General features: G+C 38.0%; 1 protein-coding gene across 3 annotated transcripts; it reads left to right on the top strand.

The window, feature by feature from the left end:
• The first annotated feature begins 991 nt into the window (after positions 1-991).
• Positions 992-14659, top strand: LOC137958761 (casein kinase 1-like protein HD16). Of its 3 annotated transcripts, none has more exons than XM_068805885.1 (17): positions 992-1091; positions 1270-1817; positions 3744-3872; positions 3947-4020; positions 4120-4189; positions 4396-4451; positions 6745-6816; positions 7005-7099; positions 7248-7314; positions 7405-7534; positions 8193-8411; positions 8502-8644; positions 11543-11717; positions 11801-11891; positions 13143-13300; positions 13879-14067; positions 14401-14659. In XM_068805885.1, exons 2-17 carry the CDS (start codon positions 1389-1391, stop codon positions 14458-14460), a joined length of 2157 nt encoding a protein of 718 aa, XP_068661986.1. In that variant the 5' UTR covers positions 992-1091; positions 1270-1388; the 3' UTR covers positions 14461-14659. The 3 variants fall into 3 exon arrangements, with proteins under 3 accessions (XP_068661986.1, XP_068661985.1, XP_068661983.1); XM_068805884.1 differs by having other exon boundaries at positions 992-1151; XM_068805882.1 differs by having other exon boundaries at positions 992-1164.
• Positions 14660-15423: the final 764 nt, after the last annotated feature.

Raw genomic sequence — 15423 nt, 5'->3', positions numbered from 1 at the left:
GAAAGTGGTAAGCTTCGAAAATATAAAATTACTCTTTATATTTTTTTAGGATGCTCCCTCACATTTTAATTATGGGAGCCCGATCTGACTTGAAATTATTGGAGCCCCAAGAACCTTGGTGTCACTATGTGAATCGGTCGGTTCAACAAGTTTTGCTCCCAGCAAGCTTAACATTTCAATTAAGGCAACCCAAGCTAACTTGAAATTATGAGAGCCCTAGTCGGAAAACCCTGGACCCTTGTGTGATTATGTAAACCAAGTAGACGAGTTTTTGCTCCCATTCAATTTTTGACTTTGGAGATAATAACTGAAACCAAATTTTATTCACACACAACAAATAAACACCAAAGTGTTGTTGTCCATGTTTGTGAAATTTTACTATTACAACCCCTATTATTGAAACCCCGGGAACCTTGGTATCACTATGTGAACCAATCGGTTCAACAAGTTTTGCTCCCATCAAACTTAACATTTTAATTCAGGCAACCCGAGCTAACTTGAAATTATGAGAGCCCTAGTCGAAAACCCTGGACCCTGGTGTGATTATGTGAACCGAGTAGACCAACCAATTTTTGACTTTGGAGCTAATAGCTGGAACCGGTTCCGGTTCAAGCGTTCCCCTCCGGTTTCCACAACACGTGAAGTCTGTTTCTTGATGGCCGAGATGCAGCGACAAGAAAGTAAGGAGAAGAGAATGGACGGCCCGATCAGTAAGTGTCCCGACTAGCCTACTCGCCACGCATCTTAGCAAGTCAGCATGCATCAAATGTCTCCAGTACACTCGAATAATGCATTAACGGTACACTCGTTCGACTTGGAAGGCCTCACTGTGTAAGCCATCTCCAGAAGGCTGTAAATAGGGGAATTTGTAAAAAGAAAACTTTTTATTCATCTGCGAAGACGTGGCCTATCTCTAATGGTGGAATGACCGTGACCGCTTTGCTATAACGCCTGGTCCTGCTTAGAGGCCAATACGAGGGCTTTGAATTAGTTGTCACACGGCGTTGCCCATAGTGGCCGGTGGAAAAATCCGTCTCTTCGTTTCTTGCAAAACCAGAAAAAAAGGAGCGAGTCCGCCCACGCCCAATTTCGTATTCAATTCTTCCTCTTAGCCTCGGTGTTCGCTGAAGTTACCGCATCGATTGCCATCGGTTTTTTTTCTGAGTTTGTGCTTTTTCAGATTAGAGTTTAATTTTTCCCCTTTGACATCTAGTTTTTGGTCGTCGGCTTTGTTTAATTCCATCATTTGATTCGTCGTCTCGGTTCCAGGGTTTCTTATTTGAGGACTTCTAGGGGGTTCGGCTCCGGCATGGTGGCGAATTGGAGCTTTCGGTGAGCAAGATCATGGTCGGATTCATAAGGGGTGTTTCCGTTTGTATGGGTGAACAATGCCAGAGCTGCGTAGCGGGGTTCGTCGCGGCCGAGCTCCCCTAGATCTCAGGCGAAAGCCGAGAGAGCATGTGGGTCCCGCTGATACCAAAAAACCCATAGCCCAGGTTGCCAATTATATAAGGACTCGAGCGACGGTAGCCAAAGAGGCTGCCGCGGCGGCTGCAGCGGCAGTAGCAGAGGCCGAGAAGGCAAAACTTAACCAACAAAGGCGGACTCGAAGGGTGAAGGTCCTGAAAGATTCCAGTGCGGGTCTCGAGAGTAAAGAGAAAGTGGACGTTGTGGTCCAGAACGTTAAAGAGGTTGTAGCGGCGGCCGTGCCAGAGACTCGCGGGAAGGTGACGATGGCAGACGATAGCGGTGGTTTAAGCGCCAATAAGGCAGTTGGTCAGGAAGAGGAAGGGAATACTCCTCCCTTTCCTGAGAAGGTATGCTATATGTCTTCCATAATCATTACTATCTTGCAGTCCGTTGTTCTTTGGGCAATCTGTTTTCTGCTATTGAGGTATATCATGTATGCTTGTGCTTCTACCATGATCATCTTCACCATCATCTGCGGCATCAGTCTCAAAGCCTTTGCTCAACAATATCACTGTCTGTTATGTGATTCATCGTCCTGCGCTCTGCTCTTTTATTTGTTACATCGAGTACTAGGTATTCTTCAAGTTCATCCTCAACGCGTCCCTGCATGCCTTTTTTTGCTTTTTCATGTTTTTTCTTTTGGCTTGAACATCAATCAAAATCGCAGAAAGCCTTCCAAATGGTGGGCTATTGCGATTTACCTAATAGTTTTCTCTGTACTCAAATCTATCTCATATATCTTTCTTTTATTTTTTTCGTCTACCGATTCTGATGTAGCTGCCCTCTCTCGTAGTCGTTTCAAATTTTGTCATTTTTAGTTTTGCTGCACTGAAACTTAAGTACTACACCCAGCTCCATATGACATGGTTGGTCTATAAGCTGTTGTATGGGATTTTGCGTGCAACTCGTTTGGTTTATGTTGCATCCCTGCCCCTTTGCTTCTCTTTCTAACTGTATGTATTGGATTAGTCTGCTTTCAGCTGTTTGTTTGTTGACAGGAGATACTTGTATAGGTACTCGCTTGTGTTTTCAATCTAATTTTTTGTTTAGTTTATTTCCAAACTCAGTCATTACTTAAGATTTTTATATAACTTGATCACTTTTGGTCTTTAATGATATGCTTAGGTTGATACTTTATTGTTGCATCCCCTTCTCACCTAATAGTGCTTTGCTTTTATATTTGTCAGCCTCAAGTTAAGCATATCAGACAGTGCTTTTTCTTGCTTTTACTAGGTCGTATTGCTGACATGCTTTGTTAAGGAGGGGGGAATCTCCTATCTTTCATTATGATCAGCCCCCTTCCATTTGAGTTGATTTAATTCAGTCTGAGAGTTGTGTATTCTCTCCTCTTTGTTCATTAAATCTATCATCATTCGGAAAAAACATTTCTACTACATTATTGTAGTTAAACTATTTCTTGCTTGAGTGGTGATTGAAGCTGTCCTCAATTTTTTTGATAATGTTCCTCAGTTTTTATCTTTAAACAAATTTTCCTCAGTTATTTTTTACTATGATTTTGTTGCCTACAGGTAAAAAATTTTGAGGTATTTATTTTTTCTTAATTTCATCTCGTCTTCCAGCTTTTCTATTGATTTTGGATCAATGGTTACGTATGATGTTTCTTAATGTAACAACTAGGGTTTAGATCTTGCTCGTCTATTTTAGTTTGTTGTATTTAATGTGAAAAACAAAGACCTTGCTGTGTCTAATTTCGGTTTTCATTCAACTTTCTTTGGTAGAGTGCACAACTTTGATTATTTAGTTCCTAGTCCTGTTTTTTTTTTCCTGCTAACTTTATCTTTTTTTTACGCTTTTTATTTGAGTATGTTCAGTCACGCAGTCTGTACTTATTTTCTTGATTTTTTTAATGTTTTATTGTTTTTATTTTTGGGCCGGGGCAAGTCCTCATGATGTTGATGGTTGAGTTAATGATGTTATTTCACTTTTTGATATAGAGAGTGGAGCTTTTCATAATAAGCTTGGTTATTTATTGATTTTTTTGGATATTTTCTTTGGGTTTAGTGAATGGGTTGGAAGGCAGTTGATTTGATTTTCATGTCTTATTTGACTCTGTTTTTCGAGTGTTAGCTTATTCAACTCATTACTGTCTCTTCTGTTTTTAGTTCTCTCTTTCTCCTCTGCTTAATGGTATTATCACCATTTCAAAAGAAATCACTATCATTATTGTTATTACTTATGTGCTTTGCTACTTGAGTTGCTTTTTCTTGTGATTTATTTGTGCTAGCATCATCATTCCTCTCATCGTTATTCAGGTACAGGTAGGTGGTTCTCCGGTTTATAAGATTGAGCGCAAGCTTGGTAAAGGAGGGTTTGGTCAAGTTTTTGTTGGTCGCCGTGTCAGTGGTGGGACTGATAGGCCCTCAGGCCCTGGTGCTATGGAGGTAACTTATCCAGGGTTGTCCCAAATAATTTTGTAACCCATGAAAATCTTTTGGCTGATGACATTCTGCTTCAGGTTGCTTTGAAATTTGAGCATAGAAGCAGCAAAGGCTGTAATTACGGGCCTCCATATGAGTGGCAAGTTTATAAGTATGTAAACTGTTGTTTTCCATCTTATAATAAATCCCCAATATTTGTTGCACTCTTCTAGTGTTACTTTAAAATTTGTACAAATTTCTTTCTGACCAGTACTCTAGGTGGGAGCCATGGTGTGCCCAAAGTTCACTATAAGGGGAGACAGGGTGACTACTATGTAATGGTATGGAGATTGCTCAATCTATATTTTTCCAAATGCAGCAAACTGTTGCTTTAGCTCATGTGCTATCAATCCCCTCATGCCTGTGATATGATAAAATTTTACCCTGGGCTATCCAACTTGAACTGCTCTTAACATTATTGGTTTTGGCAGCTGATTTCTTTTGTTTTGGTACATGTAGATAACTCTCATTCCTTGTTTCTTTCCAGGTCATGGATATGCTAGGTCCTAGCTTATGGGATACATGGAATTCTTCTGGTCAAGCGTGAGTATTTTTTCATCCTGCTATACCGTTCACACCCTTACCCTCTGTATATTACATTGATTTTACTCTTGGACTGACAAAACAGCTGAATCTGGTTGAGATGATGTTTTAACTATGGTCATTAGAGAGATGAAACTCATTTATTTGTTTTTTAATTGTCTTGCTTTTCAAAATTAAATGACGGTTCTTATTTATATTGATGGAGAAAATTTTAAAAAAACTCCTATGTTCTAGCACTGGGTGCTGGAGAAAGTTTTTATTAGTTGCTCTGCACTCTGTCTGCACTCTTTCATAATGAGCTAATTTTCATATCTCTTAACATCTGAAACCGTGAATGTCTGTTATCTAGTTATTGTTATCGTTTTATGACAATAGTGATTTCATTAGAAAGCCTGCCAGCAGCAAGCTACAAAGAAAAAGAGGGGTGGTCATAACAATGAGAGATCGGTGATCAACCCCCACATTATCTAGATGATCAGCTAAATTGTCTGTGAACATAGCATTAGACCAGTTGAATACATTATTATAAGAGAAATCTCAATTTTCATGTAAAACATTCCCATGTCTCTAAGGAAGATTTGTTTGAGCTGCTGCACCAATTAATAACGGCTTTAGAATCTCCTTGAACTTCAAGAGGAATATTGGTACGAGTATGATGTATTCGAAAACCAAGAAGAACAACATATAGCTCAACAGGAACCAAACGTTAAAATACTTCTCTAAAGTTGGCTTTGCCAAGGTTGCTACATGAGCAGGCATCAAAATTTAATTTTATAGCACTCTGAATTGGTGGGGACCATGTTGAAACATCAGGGTGCTTGTAGGTCAGGAGGGTTGGAACTAACTTCCAATTGCTTCTTATCTTTCCCTTCTTAAATATCGCTGAATTCCTTGAGATTACAAACCCATGTGGTAGCATTGAAGCAGGTGTCATCAACATCTTCTCCGAGGAGAAGGATCTTCTGTTAAGATGTCTCCCATTTCTTTCTAACCAAAGTCTTTATGGAACATAAGCGAGACAAGCTTTCCATGTTAACTCTACCAAGTTGGGGTAGGCTGGGTGCAGACGTGCTCATTGAAGGATAGAGGAAAACAGAATCGCAGATTAAATGTTGATGAGTGATAGACTAAACTTGCTGAGAGAAGCTGCTGCAACTAATAAGGATACAATCACTTGTTTCATTATGGACACCACAAAAGGTGCATAGGCTGCTGGAAATGTTGACCCCTCATCGGGCCAGATTGTCAAATGTTAACATCCTCCTTCTAGCTGCACTCCATATAAAGAAAAGAATCTTTAGTGGCTCTTCAAGTTTTCAGGCACTAGCAGCTTTGTTTTGGTGATGTTAGATCCTGCCATTAGCAGGATATGAACCTGAAGGAGAGGGAACCTAAATCTGCTTATCTTTGTCTTTAAGTTGAACTAATGATTCTTAAGCAAAGACAAGAGACAGCAACTACTGTCCATCTCTCTTTCATTGAGATTTCTCCCAAATTGCCAGCAACATGGCCTTCAGTTTGTCTTGGCCCAATGGCTCAATAGGTACATGAGGAGTTTCTAGTGTCAGGTTTTGAGTTAAGTTTCACTAGGGAATGAGGAGGGTGTGTGCTTGTGTAATAAACATTCAGAAAAAAAAGCGTGAACTTCAGTTTGGTGAGCATCAGAAACTAGCAAATTAGATATAAGAGTGAAGACCGGGGTATCCTAAGAAGATAGGTCTTTATCCAACCAAATGGTCTGTCTGTAAGTGAGCAAAAGAGCCATCACCCATGTGGAACTGAGAGTGACTATTGAAGCTGGGAGGGAATTTGATGATCTTTCACCAAATTGGGGAGTCTCCTTGCATGGATACTATCAAGCCAGTAGGATTCTGATTGTTAAGTTTGGCCACCATGACAAGCCTCCAAACAGCATCCCTATAGGTACCAAATTTCAAAATCTATTTAATGAAGAAGGCAACATTCATTGTCTGACTCCACTTCGCACTGAGCCAATCCGCTTTCTTTGTAAGACAAACATCGGCCAAATTCACCAGATGACCTTTAAATTCTTCTGTTACTATTATGTTGTCATTAATAATGCAATGTCAAACATATGCCCAATTCACCAGATCGCTATTTAAGTCCTTCTGTTACTGTTATTTTGTTATTAATAATTCAATTAGTATTATTGTGGTATTGGTATTTTCTCTGACAATGGGAATTTTTATTTATTGCTTCAATTGTTTTAGTGTCCAAATAATCACTAAATTGACATCCATTTGATGACATGGTTGTTCATCTGAATTTGCAGGATGTCCTCAGAAATGGTAGCTTGTATTGCTGTTGAGTCTATCTCAATTCTAGAGAAAATGCACTCAAAAGGGTAACTTGCTTATGTTGATTACAGAAGTGGTTTTGCAAAACAAACTGAAGCAAACAGAAGCTTATTTCATATTAAATTGATCTGTGGTGGTTTTTAGAAACTGTCCCTACATGAAACCTGACAAGTGTATTTTCCTATAAGATGTTAACATTTTGTAAATCTTACAATACTTTTTTCTTTCATTCTAGTTATGTTCATGGAGATGTGAAGCCTGAGAACTTCTTACTAGGCCAGCCTGCCACGTCACAAGAAAAGAAGTTATTTCTTGTAGATTTAGGATTAGGTGATGAAACTTTTCTTGCTATTGGATTACTATCTTCCAATAAATATGTTTTGTTTCTTCTATGCTATCAGTTTAATTCATCTATACTATGTTTTATTTGTTCGTTTTGTCTTATTGTTGCTTATTTATTGTGTTAATTTTGTTGCAGCAACTAAATGGAAAGATGGTGCCACTGCGCAGCATGTTGAATACGATCAACGTCCTGATGTTTTCAGGTGAAATGAATTTCTTCTTGTTTGATTCTTCTGTTTTCTTTTGGTTTAATCTGTTCCTCAGGTCTATTGATCCATTTAATTGTGCTATAGAGGAACTGTTCGATATGCCAGTGTCCATGCCCACCTTGGAAGGACTGCAAGTAGAAGAGATGATCTAGAATCTCTTGCATACACACTCATTTTTCTTCATAGAGGAAGGTTGCCATGGCAGGGGTATCAGGTGAAACGAATTTTCTGTTAGTATGTTAGTGATGTAAATAAAAAACCTTTGCAAGTGACTTCTATTTTGCATTTACCTCTCTATCTTTTATTGGACTTACAAATGGCCACTCAAGCTTGCAATTCTACGGGACTTTGACGTCCTTGTATGTACCCAAACAATTTTTCCAGTTCAAAATAACAAATGGATAATGTAGTTATAATTATAATTGTCTCATTTGACATATTCTTCGACATGTATTTGCAAAGGATGCTAGTTGAAATTGTATCATTTTGAAATGATGCTATTGAATATTTATCCTACTCAAAAGGTTGAAACTAGGCTAGTGGCTTTAAGGCACTAAATAATTTTCATATCTTTCTAAATGGAAGAGCTTCTTGAGGGTTCTTGGAGGTTCTGACTGGTGAGTTGACCTTGGACTCTGTTTTGGAAAGTGGTGGCGGATGGAGGAGGTTCAGACTCACCCCTTCTACTATAGTTAAGTGCTCCCACTTCCATGTGAGTTCCCCGAGTTGGGTCCCAGTTCCGAGTCATAACACATTGTCTAAGAGTCAAAAAAGGTTTCTGAAGATATCTAAAGTTTTTTTTTTTTTTTGTGTGTGTAATTTGCGAGTTGTTACTTACTTCCTTTTATTGGTGGACAAATTGTTTTTTTCAGGGAGAAAACAAATCTTTTCAGGTTTGCAAGAAGAAGATGGCTACTTCTCCTGAAATGTTGTGTTGTTTTTGCCCCCCTCCTTTTAAGCAGTTTCTTGAGGTTGTGGTGAACATGAAATTCGATGAGGAACCTAACTATTCAAAGCTAATATCGTTGTTTGAGGGTTTAATAGGACCCGACCCTGCTATTAGGCCAATTAATACAGATGGTGCTCAGAAGGTAAGTGGTGGTATTTCTGATATTATAGACATAGATACTGTTTACTAATTCCTAAGTCCAGCTTTTTCATGTTATTAACTGGATTTTCAGATAATCTATCAAGTTGGTCAAAAAAGAGGGAGATTGACTATTGAGGATGTAGATGATGGACAGCCCAGGAAGAAGGTCCGATTGGGGGTTCCTGCAACCCAGTGGATTTCAGTCTACAATGCTAGACTTGCTATGAAACAGAGGTACAAAATGTTAGTTGGTTGATGCTGCTAAATATAAGAAATAGGTTAATTTTTTCCACTGTTCTTGGCCTACCGAACAAGCTAAATGTGTTACCTATTAAAAAAATAGTGCATAGTTAATTGGGTTATGATACTTGATGGTTGGTGAATTCACCTACCACTTATGTCATTGTTTTGTTAGGGAAGTTGGGTTGTTGAAATGTTAAAGTGTGTCAGGAAAAATTAATTTGTAAACTTGGATACATGAAGTGGAGATCATTCGATGGCTATAAAGAAATCAAATTGTGAGCCAATCAAGGAGGTCCAAATCAAGTTGTTGATCCGGCTATCTGATAAACAAAATCATTTGTGGAGATTTAATTAAAGGGGAAAATTTAGAGATTATACCCCAATACTCTTAATTTTTCTTCTTTTATTTATTTATGTATTAGTTATACAACCATTTGAAGTTAATTTGAATATTGGACTGGAGACATTATTCAAGATTAAATTTTTCTGGTTAGATTATTTAAAAAAAAGAAAGTTCTCTTGTTGAACATTATTTAGAGGCTAGAAAGATATAAAATCTCTAGCCAATCAAGCGGATCTAAATCAAGTTGTTGGTCCACAATCAGATAAACAAAATCATTATTAGAGATTTAATGGAAGGGGCACATTCTGAGATTGTACACATCTAATTTTTATTAAATTTTAATTATTTTTATGCTTTTGCTCATATTTCTTTGTGGACTAGTGCATCTCTTATACTTATTCTTTTCAACGTTGGACGCTTCTGAATTGAAGCCTAAATTTTTTCCCAACAGGAGCTGGTGTTATAGAAAGTAAATTTATTAGCACTTTTTTCCATAGGGCTGTAAATAGTAATAATTGTGTAAATGCTACTCTGGTTATATTTAGTTGTCCAATTAACTGATTAAGATTCCATCATTTTCACCAAATTTCAACTCCAAAAGTGGGTTTGACTATTTTTCCCATTTACCCATTCTACAGTTTCACCTGACCTTTTGTACAATGATGAAGAAATAAAATTGCTTACAAAATTAAAGGGATAACTTTTAATGTAGGACAGCAACCCCCTTCCATCCTTGGAGCTTATCTTTTTATATGTTTAAAAAGTTTTTGATCTCAGATTGTAGACCAATTTTTATATAAAGCCTAGATAAGAAGATGAAAATGTTCGTATAGTGTACATTTCACAAACAATTTTTTTTTTTGAAGTTTTAGGGCTTCAAGTTGGTTTGTGGTTTGGTATTTCTTCTACTGTGGATAAAGAACACTGAATTAAGTTCAAATTTCTGTAGTTGAAAATAGTCCTTTGGTGTTAGGGCTTTAAGTTAGTTTGAAGTTTGGTCTTTCTTATATTGGGGATAAACAATACTGAATTAAGTTCAAATTGCTGGTGTTGAACTTCTACTACTTCCGGAATTTGAGACCCCTGAGATGGATGTCCCCATTCTGCAGTTCGCTGATGGCCGATGGTGGAAAGTTCATTATTGCATCTGCCTATGATTCATTGAGGCGAGAGAACAAAAGTCAGCAACGTGAAGCTAGCATTGCATAGAAGCTTCTTGGTCAGCCGAAAGGCAAAATTCTTCCCTTGGAGTGCACTTTGTAATAGGAATCTAATTGTGGACAATCTGGGACACCGTGGTACTATGGTCCCCAGCCTCTATGCAGTTTTTGTGGTGCTGTGGAGGAGAGTGTCCCTCACCTTCTCCTCCACTACCCATGTCACTCACCTCCTCCTCCCTGGTGCTGAGATGTGCGGCTTCTCCTAGAATTCAGTACGGACCTCTTTTTGGCTTTCCTCATTTATATCTCTTGGGGACGCTGGTTGGAGAGGAACGGCAGGTGCTCTGGGGTTGTTTGTATACCTCTGGTTGTTGTAGTAGAAAATTTTCTAAGATCTATTTTGCCTGAATCAGCCTGCAGCCTAAGTTTGAAAGCTTCCAGGGTGGCCTTCTTAGAGACAATTGGGCACCATTAAACTCAACTTTGACAGGGGTGCTCTTGGTAACTTCGGTCCTGGTGAACTCTGTGGAGTTTTCTGTGACTATGATGGGATTGTCTATATATGGGTCCTCTTGGCTTTATTGACTCCACAACAGCTGAGATCCAGGCCCTCCGGCACAGCCTTCTCATTTTCAGATTATTATTTGGTGGGCAGCTGGGGATGGGAGGGAACTCCAAAGTGGTCAATGGTTGGTGCTTAAAAACCAGCTGTTCCCCCCTGGTAGCATTACCATGTCATCTATCTTGGATTTTTGTTCCTCTACTTCTCATTCAGGGAGTTATGTATTGAGATCAGCAAATCATTTTGTTGACTCCCTAGCTAAGAATGGAGTCTCTTTGCAATCTCTCATTATTACAGAGGCTCCCCCCCAATTTCTGTTGTTCTTTGCCCTCAGGTCTTGCAATAAAACTCGTCATTCTAAAAAAAATTGAATTCATAATCTGGGGGTTTGACTCATCTCTTAGATCTATCATTCTTTTTTTACATTGAAAAAATGTTCCTGCCTTTTTCCTCTGTTTTTATTTTATGTGTTTGTAAAACAGTTTTGTTAGCATGTTTTCCCTAAGGTCTGTTTGGCTTGAAAGGAAGCGAGAGAATATAAAAGGAGTTCAAAGTGAGAACTGAAGTTTCAGAAGCTAGGGCTCTTTAGTTTCCATCTTTTCTCTCATTTTTAAATGAAAAGTGGGTACTCAGTGTTTTGACATAATTGGAAACTTGTTTTACATTAGTTTACGATATAATAGGAAATTCAATTCCTGTATCTTCTTGTTTATCTAAAAAGTAATAACAATAGCTTCTTTTTTGTTCAATCATGTGGTGTCAAACAATCAGCACTATCATGCTTTCAATTAATATTTAACCATTGACATGCTCGTCTCGTGTAGATATCATTATAATGTGGCTGATGCTCGTCTGGCACAACATGTGGAGAGAGGCAATGAGGATGGCCTACTTATAAGCTGTGTAGCATCATGCTCTAATCTCTGGGCACTTATTATGGATGCTGGGACTGGTTTCTCATCTCAAGTTTATGAACTATCACCCTCCTTCTTGCACAAGGTTACAAATTATTCTGCTAACTTTCTTGTTATCTCTTGTTTTTTTTTTTTTGTTAACAAAACTTGTCCTTGAAAATACTGTAGGAATGGATTATGGACCAATGGGAAAAGAATTACTATATTAGCTCTATTGCTGGTGCTAATAATGGAAGCTCCCTTGTGGTGATGTCCAAAGGTTAATTTCACTTCATTGGATTCTGTCATTGGTTTTTCTTGTCTCTGATGAATATGCGTACTAATGTCACATTGTCTATGACGTGCTATCTGATGTATCAGAAAATTTTTGTGCTACTGTAATTAAAGTTTTCTGTGTTTTTATATTTAAATTTGTGTCAATATGAATAAACTTGATATCTGTATGAACTGTTTCTTTGTTTGTGGAAGAATTTAATCCAGTATACTTCTTCTATGCAAAATTGTCAGTGATAAATATAATCTTGATCATGTCTTGGTTGAAGATGGTATGGAAGGCCAAATTAGTCTAGTGTTGATGGACTCATATTAGCTGTTGATGTTGATGGGAAGGAGTATACGTACGGAAGCTTTGGAGATGGTGTAGGGATTTAAAAGCTTGAAGATATTGCTCAATTTACTACATTTATAGCAATTATTAGAAAATTTTATGTATATTTGAACTATCTTGAGTTTAATAGTTTCTTGTGACCTCTGTATTTACTGGCTTAATCAATACCTGTTTCAAGCCTTGGTTTGTAAATTGCCTCCTGCTTTCTAATTGGTTTTGATGGAAGATTGAAAGAAGTTGATCTTTCCAAGATCTTACTTTGACATGGTTGAAGGGTTTGAGGTTGTTGTCTTTCTAGCATGTTATTTTATGTTTACACTAAGTAGAAAGAAGCCATTGTATTATCTCAGGTGGGTTGTGATTAGTGTAAATATTGAAATGAAGTTGCTCATGTTGGCTTATTACTGGACTTGTCTTTACCCTTCTCCTTTTGCCATCCGAACCTTGGGGTATTTGAGCTCAATTAACTCTTTTATTTGTTAAACTGTAAAAGGTGGCCGGTACCATGGACTCAACTTGTATGCTAATCAGATTCTGTACAAAACATGTAAAAGCCTTGGTCATTCATTAAGGATCACTAAATTAGGCAATGCTAATATTGACGCCTGAAAGCATTTCTTTTGAGCTTGGTTATGAGCATAAAGGACTGAGCTCTTCTGCAGATGCCTAAATAGGTTGTTCTTGGGCTCCTTGAAATTGGTTCATTTTTTCATTTATTTTTCTTATCCGGCATTTTGCATGTTTTTTATTCTAAATTATCTGTCAATTAGTTTGTTAAAGGGTGACCTACCTCCTATATTCTTCAAGTATCTACTATCTGTTCTTCCTTTTATCAATTTCTTTGTTTTCATTTTTGGTGGTTGATTTTGTGCTTTATTCATCATATCTTTAAAACCCTTGCAGGCACCCAGTATTCCCAACAATCTTACAAAGTTAGTGATTCTTTTCCTTTCAAATGGATTAGCAAGAAGTGGCGAGAAGGGTTCCATGTGACTTCCATGGCAACTGCAGGAAGCCGGTGGGGTGTTGTTATGTCTCGCAATGCTGGATTTAGTGATCAGGTGGATTCCTGTCCTTTTTTCTCATTGTAACAGACTCTTGAAATGACTTCATACTTCACAATCTTCTTAATGCTTTAATGGAAATGCTTCAGTTTTTCTGGTCACTTGTAAAATTGTACTACTTATGCTTTCTTGTGGATATGTCATGGTACCTTTTATACCTCTTGCTGACCATTTGTGGCACATTAGCGGAGGTACTTCGCTGGTATTGATTTGATCAGATGGTTACACTTGAGTAGACTGGTTTACTCAAGGGTGTGCTACATGTAACTACATCTTTTGTACCTGCAGGTTAGAAAATTGGATGGAAGATATGCATTATTTCAAAGTTTTATCATTTGCAATGTGTTGTTTAATACTTCAAGAAGTAACATTTTTGGTTTTTGGTTATAGGTCTTGTGTGAGACCTTTTTGTGGATGCACATGCAATTTTATCTTATACTAGGTTCAGTTATTATAGTATCTTGACTAGTACTGCATTTATTTGGATCTGGTCTTTTTGGTAGTTATTGTTATTTTGATTTGAGGTTAATAGACAACTTAATTTTGTTGTCTTGGGTTCTGTTGTGGCGGTCCAGGTGGTTGAACTTGATTTTCTTTATCCGAGTGAGGGTATCCATAAACGTTGGGACACTGGTTACAGAATAACCTCCACAGCTGCTACATGGGACCAGGCTGCTCTTATCCTGAGTGTACCTAAACGTAAACCTGGTGATGAAACTCAGGAGACCCTGCGAACATCTGCTTTTCCTAGTACACATGTTAAGGTGAGTAAAGAACCGAGAAAGTGAATCATATGGGTGGCTTCAAGTTTGTTTTTTCATTTTTTTGACGAACATTGCTACTTGTCTTACCAACTTTGGTGTACTTGATGATATACTGAGTCTTGCTTCTGGTGGGAACACTACTGAACCAGTGAGTGTACTGGTGATTTTGCTTGATTTTTCTGCATCCACCAAGTGACTCCAAAACTGGGGGCAGTGTTTCGAAGTGATCTTACCAGAGAGAGAGAGAGAGAGCTCTTTTGTTAGGAAATTTGGTTTGGTTTGGTTTCTTCTGCATTTTCTAAGCCAGTTGAGATCTGTTTTGATGGCATGCAGGAGAAATGGGCAAAGAATCTGTATCTGGCTTCAGTGTGCTATGGACGCACAGTTTCTTGATTGCATGGGAAGCATTGTGGGAGGTGTTTGCTGGCTTTTACATTTTTTTCCTCTCTTTTACAGTGTATATTTTTGCTGAAAAGTTCTGCACTAGTGTTTCAACTCCAGTGGCAGGAGAACAAAGTGTTCTCTCCGTGTCAATATGTATTAACCTGATACAGTGAAATTTCCTATTACCAGTCTACATTGAGCTTTTTAAGTCAGGTTGATACAGAAAAAGGGTGATCCGGCAGACTAAACGCTGTTGATGAAATATACAGAACTTCTCAAAAAAATATACAAAACTTTGGAAAGACAAACGATGTTTATCTTTTGTGTACATACAAAAAAATACCCTAATTCGCTTTTGAAGTGTGGTATTCTAACCTGGAACTGGACCTGGACCAGACCTAGCCCCAGTGAAATCCGAGTTTGGTTGAGTTAAGGTTAATTTTTCTGAGAGAAACTTCTGGAAAATACAAGGGGCGAGACAACTCTCAGGCCAATCGACCCTCCCAAAATCTATCTTGAATCAGCTTGATGTGATCAACTTCGAAGTCTTTGAAGAACTTCCATTTTCCTTAAAACCATGGTTTGAAGAATGTCCGTGTTTGTGACTATGAAATTCTGTTGAAAATGTTAAAGGAGGTGGCCAAGTTTACAGGAGCAAAGACATGGCTGCTGCCGCCCTAGCATAGATTGAAGAACTCCCATGTTTCCTCAAAACCGTAGTTTGAAGAACTTCCATGACCAGTAGAGTTCCAACGTGGTTGATCGGGAGGAGAAAATAACCGGGACAGGTTGCAGAGGGAGATCGGAGAAGCTTTGTTTTCCCTTTTTTAAAATATTTTTTAAATAATTTATTTTTATTTATGACATCATAATGTCATCGGTTGATGCTTTACATTTGAATATTTTTTTAATAATTAATAAAATATCGGAGGTGGGCAACATTTTGGATGGATGGGTGTAAACCGTGTTTCG

This window comes from Aristolochia californica, unplaced genomic scaffold (assembly GCF_029961685.1).
Source record: "Aristolochia californica isolate CCGP_79_NKW_82.1479 unplaced genomic scaffold, dmAriCali1.0.hap1 SCAF_3, whole genome shotgun sequence".
Taxonomy (NCBI): Eukaryota; Viridiplantae; Streptophyta; class Magnoliopsida; order Piperales; family Aristolochiaceae; genus Aristolochia; species Aristolochia californica.
Note: the sequence above shows the minus strand (reverse complement) of the source record. Positions and strands in the feature narration are given on the sequence as shown.

Coding starts and splice junctions, on each gene's coding strand:
- LOC137958761 (XM_068805885.1), top strand. CDS start 1,389: ATGCCAGAGCTGCGTAGCGGGGTTCGTCGCGGCCGAGCTCCCCTAGAT. Junction 7,315..7,404: donor CAACGTCCTGATGTTTTCAG/GTGAAATGAATT, acceptor ATTGTGCTATAG/AGGAACTGTTCGATATGCCA. Junction 13,301..13,878: donor ATGCTGGATTTAGTGATCAG/GTGGATTCCTGT, acceptor GTGGCGGTCCAG/GTGGTTGAACTTGATTTTCT.